This window comes from Capsicum annuum, chromosome 8 (genome assembly GCF_002878395.1).
Source record: "Capsicum annuum cultivar UCD-10X-F1 chromosome 8, UCD10Xv1.1, whole genome shotgun sequence".
Taxonomy (NCBI): Eukaryota; Viridiplantae; Streptophyta; class Magnoliopsida; order Solanales; family Solanaceae; genus Capsicum; species Capsicum annuum.
In genome coordinates this window covers 43,955,815-43,971,572 of record NC_061118.1, presented here as the reverse complement: position 1 = coordinate 43,971,572, position 15,758 = coordinate 43,955,815, and the positions used below count along the sequence as shown (strand labels likewise).

Below are 15,758 nucleotides of genomic sequence, written 5' to 3'. Positions count from 1 at the left end.
TTATTTCGAGGACTTTCTCATAATACCTCAAAACTCCATCAAACCCCCATTGAATAGTTTCCTTCGCCTTATCCATTGCTTCAAGCATATAGCCCATTGGGGGTCTTTTTTCCCCATCCAACGAGCGAAGGAACGAGACCAAAGGACCACAAACTTTAAGAGCCTTGACTACATCATTCCAAAAATATATGCAGAATAAAGAATGGCATGGCAGAAACTTTTTCCCCAAAACTTCCTTTGCAAATTTACTAGAAGTCCATTCATTGGAGATGATCAAGGTTCTCAAATTCTTCCTTTGTTTGTACATAGCTTCCAAAGTTGAAAAGGTTGTTGCGAATCTTGTCTTGGCCGGTTTCACCATATTTTTCTCATCCATTAGCTTAATAACTATTTAGACTTTAGTAATAAGTAATAACTAAAAAAAAAAAAAAAGAGGTGTTAAGGATTACCTAAGGCATATGGATTAATCTTGAATATGTCATGCAACATCAGATTGATGCAATGAGCAACACATGGAGTCCAGATATGTGGGTACACAGCCCTCATAAATTCCCCCGCTTTTACATTCTCACTGGCATTATCAGTTACAATTTGTACAACATTTTTCGGTCCAATATCCTCAATTGTCTTCTCAAACAAGCTGTACATCCTAGTGCCAGTGGTGGACTCATTGCTAGCATCAACAAAACCAAGAAAGATGCTCCCTATCGGACAATTAACCAAAATATTAATGATCATTTTTCCATTACGAGTTGTCCATTTATCCATCGTAATGGAACAACCATACTTTTGCCATTGCACTTTATGCTTCTCAACAAGTTCATCAACTTTCTTTACTTTAATTGAGAAACTCTTACTTCATGATAGGTAGGTGGCTCCATTCCCGGGCCATTTTGTCCTGCCGCTTCTATGAAGTTAGTAAATGAATCATAATTAACACAATTAAATGGGAGGTCTGCATCATACATCCATACAGCGAAAGAACTTACCGCCCGCTCCCTTAAAAATTTTTGTATCATTAATTCCTTGTCCTCCTCCTACTCTCGCCTTTTCAAAGCCGGTGTTATGTTGTGGCTTTTGTGGCTAAAAATTATCCATAGGACCTTTCGTCACATGTGCCGAGGATGATACACTACCACCACTCGAGAATGGCATATATCGTTGATTCTTTGGATTTGTTGTGGCTTTGCTATCAACAAATGCCTTTACTTCATCCCTAATGTTTGCCGGACAAGTTTGACATATCCTTACATTTTTGTTTCCACCTATCAAGTGTTGTTTGAATCGAGTAATACCGCCATTTATGGTACGTCGACAAAAATTACATATCACCGCATCTTTTGTCAGTCCTTGTATATCATAATTCCATCCTATGTCCTTTTGTTTGCTACTAGTAGATTGGGGCGCCATTGAAATTAAAAGCTGTTAATGATCAAATAATTTAGTTAGTATATTACTATATTAATATTACCATAATAAGTTATAAGAATTGAGAATTAAGCAATGACATTGACCACTTGTTACTGTTACGGTAACACTATGGCAGTGTATATCACAAGTTCACTATTACAAATGATCAACAACAACAACAACAAAAAACCCAGTATATTCCCACATACTGGGGTGGGGTCTGGGGAGGGTTAAAGTGTACGCAGTTTATACCACTATCTCTAAAAAAGTTGAGAGGCTTTTTCCAATAGACTATCGACTCAAGATAAAAGGCAATATACGAAAGCATCTAAAGTATAGAACATGATAAAATAACATGACATCCATAAAAAATTTGTACATTACCAAAGGACACCAAAGTCCACCTAAATACTGCCTATGACTCATCCACACCCTTATCCCTCTATCCTAATGCTTTTCCTCCATATCTTCCTATCCAGAGTCATGTCCTCAGTCAGCTGTAACTGCTCCATGTCACGTTTAGTCACTTCTCTCCAGTATTTCTTCGGCCTACCCCTACCCCATTTGAAACCTCCCAAGGCCAACCTCTCACACCTGCGAACTAGAGCATCCATGCCTCTCCTCATCACATGACCAAATCATCTCAACCTCACTTCCCGCATTTTATCCTCCACTGACACCATTTTCACCTTCTCCCGAATAATTTCATTCCTAACTCTATCAACCCTTGTGAATCCACACATCCAACGCAACATCCTTATTTCCGCCACCTTCAACTTTTTGATATGAGAATTCTTAATCGACCAACACTCCGCTCCATACAACATAGTAGGCCGGACTTCAACTCTATAGAATTTGCCTTTTTAGCTTAGGGGCACCTTCCTATCTCATAAAATTCCCAAAGCGAGCCTCCATTTCATCCAACCTGCCCCAATACGGTGAGAGAGATCCTCATTTATCTCTCCATTTTCCTAAATCGTAGATCCAAGATACTTAAAACTATCCCTCTTGCAAACCACCTGAGAATCCAACTTCACTACCACCTCCTCCTCTTGCCTCGAGTCACTAAACTTGCATTCCAAATACTTTGTCTTGGTCCTACTCAACCTGAAACCTTTAGATTCCAGGGTTTGTCTCCAAACCTCCAGCTTATCATTAACCCCTTGTCGCGACTCATCAATCGGAACTATATCATCTGCGAAAAGCATGCACCAAGGCACCTCGCCTTGTATATTTCGCGTCAACAAATCCATCACCAAAGCGAATAAAAACGGACTAAGAGTTGATTTCTGGTGTAACCCTGTCAAGATCGGGAAATGCTTAGAATCTCCTCCCATTGTCCTTACCCGAGTCTTTGCTCCCTCATACATATTCTTAATCGCTCTGATGTACGCCACTGGGACCCCCCTCGCCTCCAAGCATCTCCAAAGAACTTCTCTAGGGACCTTATCATATGCCTTTTCCAAGTCAATAAACACCATGTGAAGATCTCTCTTCCTCTCTATATACTGCTCTACCAGCTTCCGCACAAGGTGAATTGCCTCAATCGTGGAGCGACCAGGCATAAAACCAAATTGATTTTTCGAAATAGATACAATCTTTCTCAACCTCCGCTTCACCCCCTCTCCCAAATCTTCATCGTGTGACTTAACAACTTGATACCCTGGTAGTTGTTGCAACTCTGAATGTCACCCTTATTCTTATATAAAGGAATCGTCGTGTTCCATCTCCACGCCTCAGGGATCTTTGCTGACTTGAAAATATTGTTAACAAGTTGGTCAGCCACCTCTACCCTAACCCGCCAGAGAACTTCCAAAAATCCACCGGAATCTCGTCGGGCCTCGTCACCCTGCCCCTTCGCATCTTGCGAATAGCCCCACTAACCTCATCTACCTTAAAACGCCGACAAAAGCCAAAGTCGCAACACTCTCCGGTATGCTCCAACTCCCCTAACACAATACCTCTATCCCCCTCATCATTCAAGAGCCTATGGAAATAGGACTGCTATCTTTTCTTAATGAGATCATCTTCCACCAAAACTCTGCCATCCTCCCCTTGATGCACTTCACCTGGTCCAGAGCATGACCCTTCAACTCCCTAACCTTGGCAAGCCTAAACATCCTTTTCTCCCCACCTTTCTTCTCTAACCTCTTATACAAACTCTCAAATGACTGCTAATTTAGCCTCCTTTTTTCCTAACTTGTACTCTTCACTATTACAGATGATGCCGACCGGAAAATAGAAGAAGAAGAAGAAAAAGTAAAAAAAGGAAGGAAAAAAATAATAGCACCAAAAGACGTATCCAGTTGCTGGATTAAGAAGAAGAAGAAGAAGAAAGAAGAAAAAAAAATAGAAATCACTGCTTTCCAGAGTTTCGGAAGTCGCCGGAGTTCGTCGTTGGTCTCCGGAATCAAGATGAATGGTAGCAACCACAATCACCAATTAGTAAGTTGGTAGTGTTAAAATGTGTAAATAAGCCCTAAAATTAGCTTATATAGCTAACACCCTAATTTTTTTAAAAACAATTAAAAGCCGACGCCTTTGTCGCCGCCCTGCCACGTCGCCTTTCTCGCAAAGGTGTCGCCTTTTGATTTTCGCCATGCCATGGACTGAAGTGGCAACATAGGCTCGCCTCGCCATTCGCCATTGGCGACGAGGCGTCCGCCATTTACAACACTGAGAGAAAGAGGTGAAGTTGGTGGTGGAATAGTTGAATTAGAAGAATGGTTGATATGGTCTTTAGATTTTCCATATTAGGAGAAAATTATGGAGAATAATCAAAGAAGGTAACATTTGCTGGGATCAAGTACTTATTAGTAGAGGGGTTAAAGCATTTGTAACCTTTTTGTACACGAGAATACCCGAGAAAGATACATTTAAAAGGCTTGAGTTGAAGTTTGTTTTTCCCGAGGGTAAGGTTATGAACAAAACAAGTGCAAGGAAGGGGAAACAAATTATGGTCCGAATGGCGGATTAAGTACTGCAAAACAGAGGAAGTCATACGATTGATTAAATAACAGGCAGTAATAACGGCATCACCCCCAAAACATAAAGAGACATAATTGTGAATAAGTAATGTCCTAGTTGCTTCAGTTAGATGTTTGTTCTCACACTCAACAACTTCATTTTGTTGAGGAGTATGCACGTGAAGACGAGTGCAATATGCCATGAGATGACATAAAAGAAGAGAAAGGGGTAGAAAAATATTCTCGGGCATCATCACTGATTAACTTCTTAATGGCAGTACCAAATTGATTGCAAATTTCAGCACAAAATTTCTGAAAGATGGAGAATAACTCAAATCTATTTTTCATTAAGAATAACCACGTGCATCGAGAATAGTCATCAATGAAAGTCACAAAATAATGAAAACCTAAGGAAGAGTTGATACAACTTGGACCCCATATATAAGAATAAACAATTTCAAACATAGAGGTGGTCCCATTATTAATGCGCTTTGGGAAGGAGGAACGAGTATGCTTCCCAACCTGAGACGCTTCACATTCTAACAAACACAGACTAGATAACCTGCGAACCATCTTCTGTAGTTTCAAGAGACTCGGATGACCTAGTTGATTATGGAGCAATTTAGTAGTAGTGGAAGTGAAAGTAACATGTGGTTGTTGGGTGGATAATACATATAATCCCTATGACTTATGTCCTTTTTCAATTATTCGTCCGGTCCCAGGCCCGCAGAATAAGAAAATCATCAAGGAAGGTTACAACACATTTCTGTTTTTTTGTTAATTTACTAATGGAAATAGGATTATGCAGACATTCAGGTACAAAAAGAACTGATTTTAAAGATATAAAAGGCTGTCAGCTATACGTATTCCTTTTACTACACTTTTTGATCCATTAGCCAAAGTCACAGTAGAGAGGATAGAAGGGGTAGTAAGAGGAGAGAGAGTATTTTATTACCATAAATATGGTCTGAAGTACTAGAATCAAGAATCCATTGTTCCTAAGATGAAGACTGTGTAACATAAGCAAAGGAGTTACTAGGTTGCATTGTGCAATCAACTGATGAAGTTGATGATTGTTGCCTTGATGCTTGCTTTGTACTGTAGGTAGTCAATATAGTCTTCTGTGGTTAAAGTGAGAGATATAGATGATCCATCCCGGAAATCTGTTGTGGGCAAAATACCATTTCGCTATGAGCCATATTTGTTGTGTATCTAGGATGGTCATTATCGTGTGGAGGCATGATTTATGATAAAAAAGATGTAGAAACCAGTTGTGACAAAAAACTGACAAAGATCTTTTTATTTTTGCGATTCTGTTTTGCAGCATCTATTTCTGCAACTCTGTTTTGCAGTTTTTTGTTTCTGTAACTCTGTGTTTTGCAGAATCTGATCTGTAATTCTGCTTTGCAGAATCTATTTCTGCAATTTTGCTTTGTAGAATCTGTTTTGAGAAAAATAAGAAAAATTAGAGAAAGGAGGGTTATGATACCAGGAGAAATTAAAGGGAGAAGAGAAGAGAATTTGAGTCTTGATTATTCGCTCAAGCTCGTGGGTTTAAATAGTGTTAGAGAGTGTAAATAAGGAATAAGAACTAATAAGAATATTATACAATATTCTAAGTGCCTAATTGTGGGGATTTGAGAATATTCCCACATCTATACTATTTAAATATAGAGATATTCGCAGATTTAAATTATCTAGTAATGATATCATATTTAAAAGTCGAACACCTAAAAAAAATGCTCATGTTGCTCAGTGTAACACCACACGTAATCAATGGGTGTAGTTTTCTGAAGAGAAATATAATGAGTATCTGGAGTATCGAGCAAGCAAGCAAATATCTCCATGATTTTAAGCGAGGTAGAGGTAGACCAAAGAAATATTGAAGGGAGGTGATTAGACATGATTTGGAGCAGTTTCAGCTTACCGACTTACCGAGGACATCACCCTAGATAGGAAGTTGTGAAGGAGGCGGAATAGGGTAGAAGGTTAGTATGAGTTTAGGATGTTGTATCATTTGTGTATTATTTGGTGTATCTTGTATATGGTGTTATTGGATATGTTGATTTCTATTGTATCTTATCCCTTTACTATTTCTTGTCTAGATTGTTTTATTTTGAGCCGAGGTCTATCGGAAACAACCTCTCTATCTAACATCTGAGGTAGTGGTATGGACTGCGTACACTTACCCTCTCTCTCCAGACCCCACTTGGTGGGAATATACTGGATATGTTATTGTTGATAAGGATTCCATGTTGTATGTGGTGTAAACCAGTAGGTCTTTCATGACACCCTTTGACGATTGGAGGGCCTTCTTAGTCTGATGATACTCTTAATGGGTGATAGAGTTATTAATGAGTGATAGAGTTCTTTCCCAGAAGAGACATGGAAGTACTTAATGACTTCTTTGAATGCTGTGTTGTTGTCCCTATTATAATTGCCATGACTTAGGACTGTGTTAAACCATGGGAATGACGAAGAGGAGTGTTTTACATGAATTGCATGGAGCATTGTCTAATTTTCAATATATAACTTGAAGTATTCTGTTACATTATTGGAGCAAAAATCTATTTAGGTGCTACCAATTAGTTTAAAATTTAATTACCAAATAAAAGCAAAATTTGCATTAGGCTTGACGTTTGATAGAAATTTGGGTAGTTTGTTTGGAGATTATATGTTATTGAAGGGATAAGTGTGTGACCTTAAATATCTGTGTAGTTTTGAAGAATCCATAATTTGTCCTAAAAGACAAGTTATTGTGTTACAAACAGATAGTCACAATTGAAGGGAAGTAGTTATTTAGAATTTGTAGAGCCGACCTGGCTAGTTTAAGATTGAGGGATAGTTACTTTTATATGAATTTTGTCTCTACAGATGTGCTTCAAGTCTTCCTCTGGTACTGCCTGATGCCTGTGCATCTACATCTATTTCTCCTGACACTTATGGTTATGGTTTCAGGCGAGGTGGAGGTAGACCGAAGAAATACTGGAGGGAGGTGATTAGACGTGACATGGAGCAGTTACAACTTACTGGGGACATGACTCTAGATAGGAAGGAGGTTTGGAGGACACGAAATAGATTAGAAGGCTAGTGCGTGTGGGTGAGTCGTAGCCGTTTGTTAGGAGAGCTTTGGTGTAGCCAGACTAGTTGTCTTAGGGCTGCGTCCATAGGTTGGAGCTGCTAGTTAGGAGAGTTTGGGTGTGGTAGGTGCTTTTGGTTTGTTGCTTGTTAGTGTCATGGTATTACTTTGTGGGTGTCTTACTTCCTATTTCTGTTATTCCATTTTGCTTCATGTTTTACTACGACTTTGTTTATTGTCCGTTGTTTTGAGCCGAGAGTCTATTGAAACAACCTTTCTATTTCTTCGGAGGTAGTGGTATGGACTGCGTACATTTTACCTTTTTCAGACCCCATTATATGGGAATATACTAGATTTGTTATTGTTGTACTCAATTACAGTTAACCTGGTTTTTTGCAACACAAAAATGATACTGTCGTTTGGTGTGAGGTATTAAAACATCTTATCTCGGAATAAAATAATAGTCCCGGAATAAATTTTTTGATGCTATGGTTGGTTGTCAAATTTGGGATAACTTATCCCGGGGTTAATAAATAGTACCTGAATAAGTTATCCCACCTCACCTAAGGAGTGACAAATAATCACACCATATTATAACTCGGGATAAAGTCATAAAATGAAAAAATTACCCTCCAAATCCTTTAATTATCACTTTTCATATATATACACACACACACACAACTTTACTACTATATATAAGAGAGAACGCAACATTTTGATAGTTAACTTTACTACTATATATAAGAGAGAACGCAACATTTTGATAGTTCTTACATTAAAATTTTTTGACAATTTTATCCATAATTTGAATTTTAATTACTCTACAAATTTTCGCTCATTTTGGTAAATTTGAACAATTATATGGACTTAAAATATATATATATATTACTTTACTACTATATATAAGAGAGAACGTGGAATTTTGATAGTTCTTACATTAAATTTTTTTGATAATTTTATCCCTAATTTAAATTTTAATTACTCTACAAATTTTCGTTTATTTTGGTAAATTTGACCAATTATATGGACTTAACTATTTATACAATCAAATTCAATGTTGATCCAAGGCTTTATTGTCTTTGTATTTTGTAATTATTAATCTTACTTCAAATTTTTATTTTTCCTAACAAATTTATCATGGACAAGTAATTAAAGTATCTTGACATTCCTTTTCTAACTAAGTACATGCTTAATTATTAAATAAAAAATTATTTTTAATATATAGTTAAACATGTTTGAAAATTTAATTTTTTTTAAAAATACAATTCAACTTTTCAAATATTAATATAATGATACTAAATAATGCAAGATGAGAGTAATTCTTTTTCATGTTTTTTGATGATGATTCTTTTTAAAAAAAATAGGATTATCAACATTTTATAGAATTTAGGACAAAATAAGTAATTTAACATGAAATATTAAGCTAAATAAGGCGAAGGGTATTTTTTGTAAACAAACTATCTATTCTTAGATAGGATCCAAACAATCACTAAAACATAATACCACGATAACTTATCCCGGGACAACTAATTACAGTATAACTAGTCCCCAGCATAACTTGTTTCCCAACCAAACAACCCCTAAAAGTTAATAGTGTCAGATATTGAATGCTTGAACCAAGTCTACCGGGTCTTCAGAGGCATATGATTCCATGAAGCAATCTTCTAATCAACATTGCTTTTTGACTTTTAGAAGTTGGAACATGACTAGATATATGTTGTGCAGTGATGCTGATATGTATCTGTTTTCAGGCACTTGTGTGTAGGAATGATGGTGTCTGGAGCAAGGATCATGTGAGTGCATTACGCAAAATATGCCCCATGGTCAGCAGTGACATCACTTCTGAGGCTTCAGCAGCTGAGGTGGAGGGATATGGTGCATCAAAACTCACAGTTGACTCGGCTGTGAAGTACTTACAGCTTGCAAATAAGCTTTTTCATCAGGCTGAGCTGTTCCATTTCTGTGCAAGCATTCTAGAACTTGTAATCCCGGTAAATAAAAGCAGGAAGGCATATGGACAGCTTGCAAAATGCCACACTACACTTACTAATATCTACGAGTCCATCCTTGAGCAGGAGTCAAGTCCTATACCTTTCACAGACGCCACATATTATAGGGTTGGATTTTATGGTGAGAAGTTTGGGAAGCTGGACAGGAATGAATATGTTTATAGAGAGCCTCGTGATGTGCGATTAGGTGACATAATGGAGAAATTGAGCCATATCTACGAGGCGAGAATGGAAGGAACTACATTACACATAATTCCTGATTCGAGGCAAGTCAAAGCAGATGAGTTGCAGCTTGGAGTCTGCTACCTGCAAATAACTGCAGTTGATCCCGTAATGGAGGATGAAGATTTAGGAAGCAGAAGGGAAAGAATATTCTCTCTCTCTACGGGAAGTGTCCGTGCTCGGGTCTTTGATCGGTTTTTGTTTGATACCCCTTTCACTAAAAATGGAAAGACCCAAGGAGGATTGGAAGACCAATGGAAGCGGCGAACAGTTCTGCAGACCGAGGGATCTTTTCCTGCCCTAGTGAATCGACTCTTGGTTATCAAATCAGAATCCCTTGAGTTCTCCCCAGTTGAGAACGCAATTGGAATGATTGAAACTAGGACAGCTGCATTAAGGAATGAACTTGAAGAGCCTCGAAGCTCAGAAGGTGATCAACTTCCCCGTTTGCAGAGTTTACAGAGGATTCTTCAAGGCTCAGTTGCAGTTCAAGTGAGTGTTCATGTCTTTGTACATTCACTATTCTTATAGTACATCACCTGATTCTTACCAGTAGGTGCTGAATATATCTGCAAATTTTCTGTATTAAAACAGTCTATCTTTAGTTGCTCCCTGAACTTGATAGTTCCCGTCTAACAGTGCATTTATGTCATCTCTGGTTTTCTTGCTGGAGTTTATTTACTAAGTTTAAAACTTTTATAGGTTAACAGTGGAGTCCTCAGCGTCTGCACAGCTTTCCTTTCTGGTGAGCCTGCAACTAGGTTGCGTTCACAGGAGCTACAACAACTTATTGCTGCTCTTCTTGAATTTATGGCTGTATGCAAACGTGCTATTCGAGTACACTTTAGGTTGATCGGGGAAGAAGATCAGGATTTTCATACTCAGCTTGTAAATGGGTTCCAGTCTCTCACTGCAGAACTATCACATTATATTCCTGCAATTCTTTCAGAGCTTTAGCAGTATTTGTTAGTTTTCTCTGTGTAAGTAGTCTCTGTTCCTCGTATAATATGTTTATATTGTTTATAATGATTTGTTTGTATTCAAGCTGGGTCTTTGTTCATAATTAATCGTTGGTATCTATCTTTGTATTTAATCATCCCTTTTCCTGTAAATGTACCTGATCTTTCTTTGATTCTCAAAATTAGGCTGCTTGAAGAAACATTCCAGGTATATGTTCATCCTGAAACTGCGACTACTTTGCTTTCCTGTAATCATCTCTTCTGCATATCTTCTATCAGATTTCCTTCCATTTTGTGTGTGTCTGTTCCTTTCAGGAAGGTAGGATTAGGTAAATCCTATTGATTGCTGCTTTGTCCAGATATTCGGGAAAAGCATGAAAAAATGACACCAATGGCACACCCTCCGTCGCCCCAGAATGAAAAGGGTGATCTTGTAGTTCTTGGCTAGTGAAAATGCATTGTTGGGTCTTCGATTTTATTTTTCTGTTAGAAATTGAAGCTTAACCTTTTGCGAGATGAGGTATGTAATTGATTCTCAAGAAGAGAGCAGCCAGCGTTCTCTGCACCCCCACCCTATTAAGTTCCCTTTTTTAAAAAAGAAAAAATTCTGTGCTATTTTTCTTAAGACCCCCGAGTATGTTTCTGCTGGATGCATGCAGTAGTGTGCTTTGATGTAAAAAAACAGGTTCAACTTTTAATATTAAAGTTGCGAAAACAAGTGAATTCATTCTGTTACACTTGGTCGCCTTTACTTCTACATGGAAGATTCTGTGAAATTGTCGTCAACTGATGGTGGAAATAAAACATTTCAAGGTTGAAAATTATTGATCGCCTATGGCATGCTCCTTTACGAGCCCGTTAGAGACCGAAGAGTGCGGTTTTATAGGACTGTTGCCCCCTATAATTACCCCACTGATTGTTTGGATGTAAATTCCTCTACTAATATTGGGGTCTTCTTTTTCTTCGCATGGAAGAATGTTTGGTTTCTTAAGAACAGATTGATCTTCACATATTTCTCATAACAAAGCTAACGTTAATATTGAAGCAGCTAGCACGTCACTTGCCTTTTGACCAGCAGTACAAAATAAGCAAAGCTGCAAAATCTACCAACAATTGAGTAGTAGAAAAAAAATATCAGAGATACATGGACAAAGCTTTCTACTTTATATCCCTACCTATCTTCCTTTTTTCTGGTTTTTCGGTTAAGTGGACTATTTATATGTGATTTACTAAAATCATGCAAATACGTTGTTCAGGTATAGCATGCCAATTGTTTGGTGCAATGGCTAGTCTTGCATGCTAATATTACAAATTGAAATTTCTCTACGAACTGTAGTTCCTGAAACGTCTACCGATAGTACATCTACGGCAAACACCGGACGAATAACCAAAAATCTTGGGCTGTCAAAAACTTTACGCGTTGCCTCTTTCTTTGCCAACAGATCAACCAACTTTTTTTCCTCTTTTAATATATGTGTGGGCGCTGGAGCTCCTAGCTTTTGCATTAGAGATCTACGCTGAAACTATGATGTTATGATGTTTGTTATATGGTAAATGCCCATATGTGATCTTGTTAATAATTTCACTTGGGTCCGTGTTAAAACTCTCGAGTGCAGAAGTTTTCTTTTACTACAATTTGAAGGCCCTAGATCAATGTAAGTAGCTCAACCAAGTTAGTGGTGGTGTGGGGAATGCCCTTCATGTTGCCAAAACTGAGTCTCCTCTACAATTTCTAAACACCTCCTAGCCTCTCAAGCCTGGGATTACCTTGTGCTTAGTTGTTAATGTAGAGCTTAAACTTGCCGCCAACATGTGGTTTCCATTTCAAATTAGTAGGTATATACATTGTATTTTTTGTTGGTAGCCATAAGTTGAAATTCAATGGCTCTAGAAATAGTGTTGGAATGCAGTTGTTTTTGAAAAGGTTGCCACTTTTCCACAGCCAGATATTCCATAAACAGAAAGGAGTTAGGATATTCCAAGGCCAATTGTTAAAAAGCTTACCTTTTTGTGAACATATCAAGCGTTGAGCTCGTTCTCAGTTAAGAGTATTAATGTTTAGCACTTGCACTGTTGTGCTTTTGTAATCTCATTCGGAATCTAATAGTATAATAATAGGAGAAGAATATGTGATTGGTATCCTCACTTCGGAGGTCACAGAAGTGGCACATTGGATCAATGTTCAAACCAATCCTATAAAGGTGATGACCTGTAGAAAATCTACCACGTCAAAGGAACCAAATGAAGGTTTTGATCTTGCTGGGTTGTGGAGTTCGTAGATCCACTTAAAGCTCTTGGCCCCACTAATTCTTTTTTTATTACATGGTGAATGTTGATGTGTGTTAATTATCTGTTAATCTCTAAAGGTTAGAAGTTCTGTTCTTCTATAATTTGAAGGCATGATGTAGCTCAAGCAAAACAGTGGTGGTATGGGAACTGGAAATTACATGTGGTGACCCCAAATTTAGGTGGCTTTGTATATGTGACCCTAAATAAAAAAACCCTTAGGTAAAGTCGTCATTGCTTTACTGCCATATCAAAAGGACTATTTTGCCCTTGAACTCATCTTTATTCTCTCTAATGCGCTTGAATGCATCTCTCCTCTCCAATGCCTAACTCTTTTTCGTTGCTTCTCTTTCTCTTCATCGTACTTCTCTCTTTCTTTGTTGCTATCTCTTTCAAATCTTCAAACTCGCGATATATAGAAAAAGATGGACAAACTTGTGGTAATTTTCATCTTCAAGATATTATAATTTGTGGGTTTTGTATATTTTTGACAAATTTTACTTAAATAGGAATATTAGGGTTCGTAATTAACTTTGAATTGAAGTCATTATTTGATTTGAAAGTGGGATAATCTCTACCCTGCATAGCATAATATAAAAATGGTTTGTACAAATAGTTTTTTTAATTGAAAAAACAATAGTGTTCTTGTTGTTTGTAAATATACATAGTATTCTTGTTAGTATACATTTATGTTTAAAAATAAAAAATTGTTCTATGTTTTTTTCTTTTGTAGTCATGTGTAGCTTTTGATGAAGAAATAGAGCGTCTCTCAGTGGTTGTGTGTAACGCCCTGAATCTGGTACCCGGAACGCTACACGGTGCCCATGACCCCGAAGGACCACAAGCTAACCCATGACTGATATCTGTACCTAAACACTGCATAATATTCTATATAAATGTGGAATCATGTACTGAAAGGCCATAAGGTTCAAACTAGATAAACATCTGATAAAACAATGTCTAAATGCGGTATAATAATACCAAAAAAAATCTGAAATAACTTCTGAATAAGGAGTTGATGGGACATTTTTCCAACTAACTCCGACTACTGAAATAAACTAAAAACTGAAATAGTAAAATGATCATGTCCTCGAAGGATGAGGACTCACTGCTAACTCTGATCGCTGAACTGGGATGTTATTTGTTCTCTGGAGCTCGTGTGTCTAAACCTATGGTATAAGATACCATAGCGTAAATGCGTCAGTACTTTGAATATACTAGTATGCAAGTGAGGTAGGCTGAATGCAAATGGTTCATTTGCATGAACAATACTAACTGACTGACTAACATGAACGTGAGAATACATACATGACTACGTAATTGTCACTGAGATCGTGATAGGACTGAATACTGAGTTCTGACTAATAAGTTTATTGATATAGACATCTAAGTCAATGATGAGTGAACAAGACTGATATTGTATTACTGAATACCGAGGGACTGATACTATGTTACTGATACATGAATAACTGTGTCTGAAAGTTCTGTTTATGAAGAACTGGTCTGGTTGACTGTATCTAACAGTCCTGAAGCTGAATACTGATAGCATGAGTTCTGAGAACTGATATAACTGATAACATGAGTGACTATATTTGACAGTCTTGAATCTGATAGAACTATCTGAGTTTCATGCTGTATCTGAATTGACTGTATCTAGCAGTCCTGAAATCTGAAGAACTATCTGAGTTCTTTTACTGAGACTGAGATTGTAACTGAGACTGTGGGAAGTAGTTATCTAACCGACATGCTCCAATTGTGCTATAACAGCTGAGATGGGGTCCAATCTGTGCCCTGATTGGAAGGGTGTCAATATCGCGCCACTGGTAAGGACAACATATGAGGAACCCTCATGTAACAGGTAACTCTAGCGAGAACAGTGGGAACCCTCATATAACAGGTTAAGCCACCATATCTACCCTCATATAGTAGGCTACGATGTCTTAACCTATGCTGGCTACATAGTTCTGGAACGCGAGGATTGCTTCTAAGAATCGCACCCTCAAATAACAGGTGAGTTCCCATTCTTAGGTTCACTCGGTGCTAATTCCTACTCCTATCTGAATAGACACTGAACTGATTAATTATGCTGAATTGAACTAAACTGATTAGCTGAAGTGAACTGATTAGCTGAACTGAACTGATACTAGTGGTATTGTTTAGCGGAGCTAAACTGAATTTACTAAGTTCCGTTGACTGACGAAATATACTGAGATCTGAGGACTGACTGAGAGTACTGAGGTTACTGAGACTTATTGGGAATACTGAGATTACTGAGATTACTGAGTACTGAGATCACTGAGATGACTGAACTACTGAGATTACTGAGATTTCTGAGTCACATGACTGATTGAGTTCTATGGATCATAGCTTGACTGAGAGTATCGTGAAAACATGACATGGCTCTAGGAACACAACTAAATGTTCGGGTACAAGTACCCGCAAGACTCGATGAGAAGAAATAGACATAACATGGCTTACTTGAACACATGACCAACAACACAATTCATAATTCATGTATTGAAGCACTTCATCAAACATGTGATATGCATAAGCTTATACCTACATGTGGATTTCATGATGTCATACTAGTTGGACATTGTTCCTTCATCTAGACATTTAATCAAACACATGGTAGACATAGCACATGCAGACAACATTATACAACAATCATCACGATTCGTCTCTAATTTCATCATCTAGGGTTTATTCATAGGTTCACATGAATATACATCTATACAAATCAATTCCACAAAAAATTGATCACCCAACATGGATTTGAATTCAATTGATCACTCTCAACATAAACAAAACAAACCCAATATGAAAT

At 37.6% G+C, this 15,758-nt stretch overlaps 1 protein-coding gene across 10 annotated transcripts in view; it reads left to right on the top strand.

Moving 5' to 3' along the window:
- Positions 1-11,380, top strand: part of LOC107846697 (guanine nucleotide exchange factor SPIKE 1) — a 100,313-nt gene extending 88,933 nt beyond the window's left edge. For 5 of the 10 annotated variants that reach the window (XM_016691007.2, XM_047395422.1, XM_016691039.2 and 2 more), the window contains 2 exons: positions 9,207-10,178; positions 10,389-10,730. In XM_016691007.2, the coding sequence (XP_016546493.2) occupies positions 9,207-10,178; positions 10,389-10,643 (1,227 nt within the window). In that variant the 3' untranslated portion in view covers positions 10,644-10,730. Of the gene's footprint in view, positions 1-9,206; positions 10,179-10,388; positions 10,731-10,831 lie in introns of those variants that run through there. The other 5 variants (XM_016691013.2, XM_047395423.1, XM_047395421.1 and 2 more) reach the window with 4 other exon arrangements.
- Positions 11,381-15,758: the final 4,378 nt, after the last annotated feature.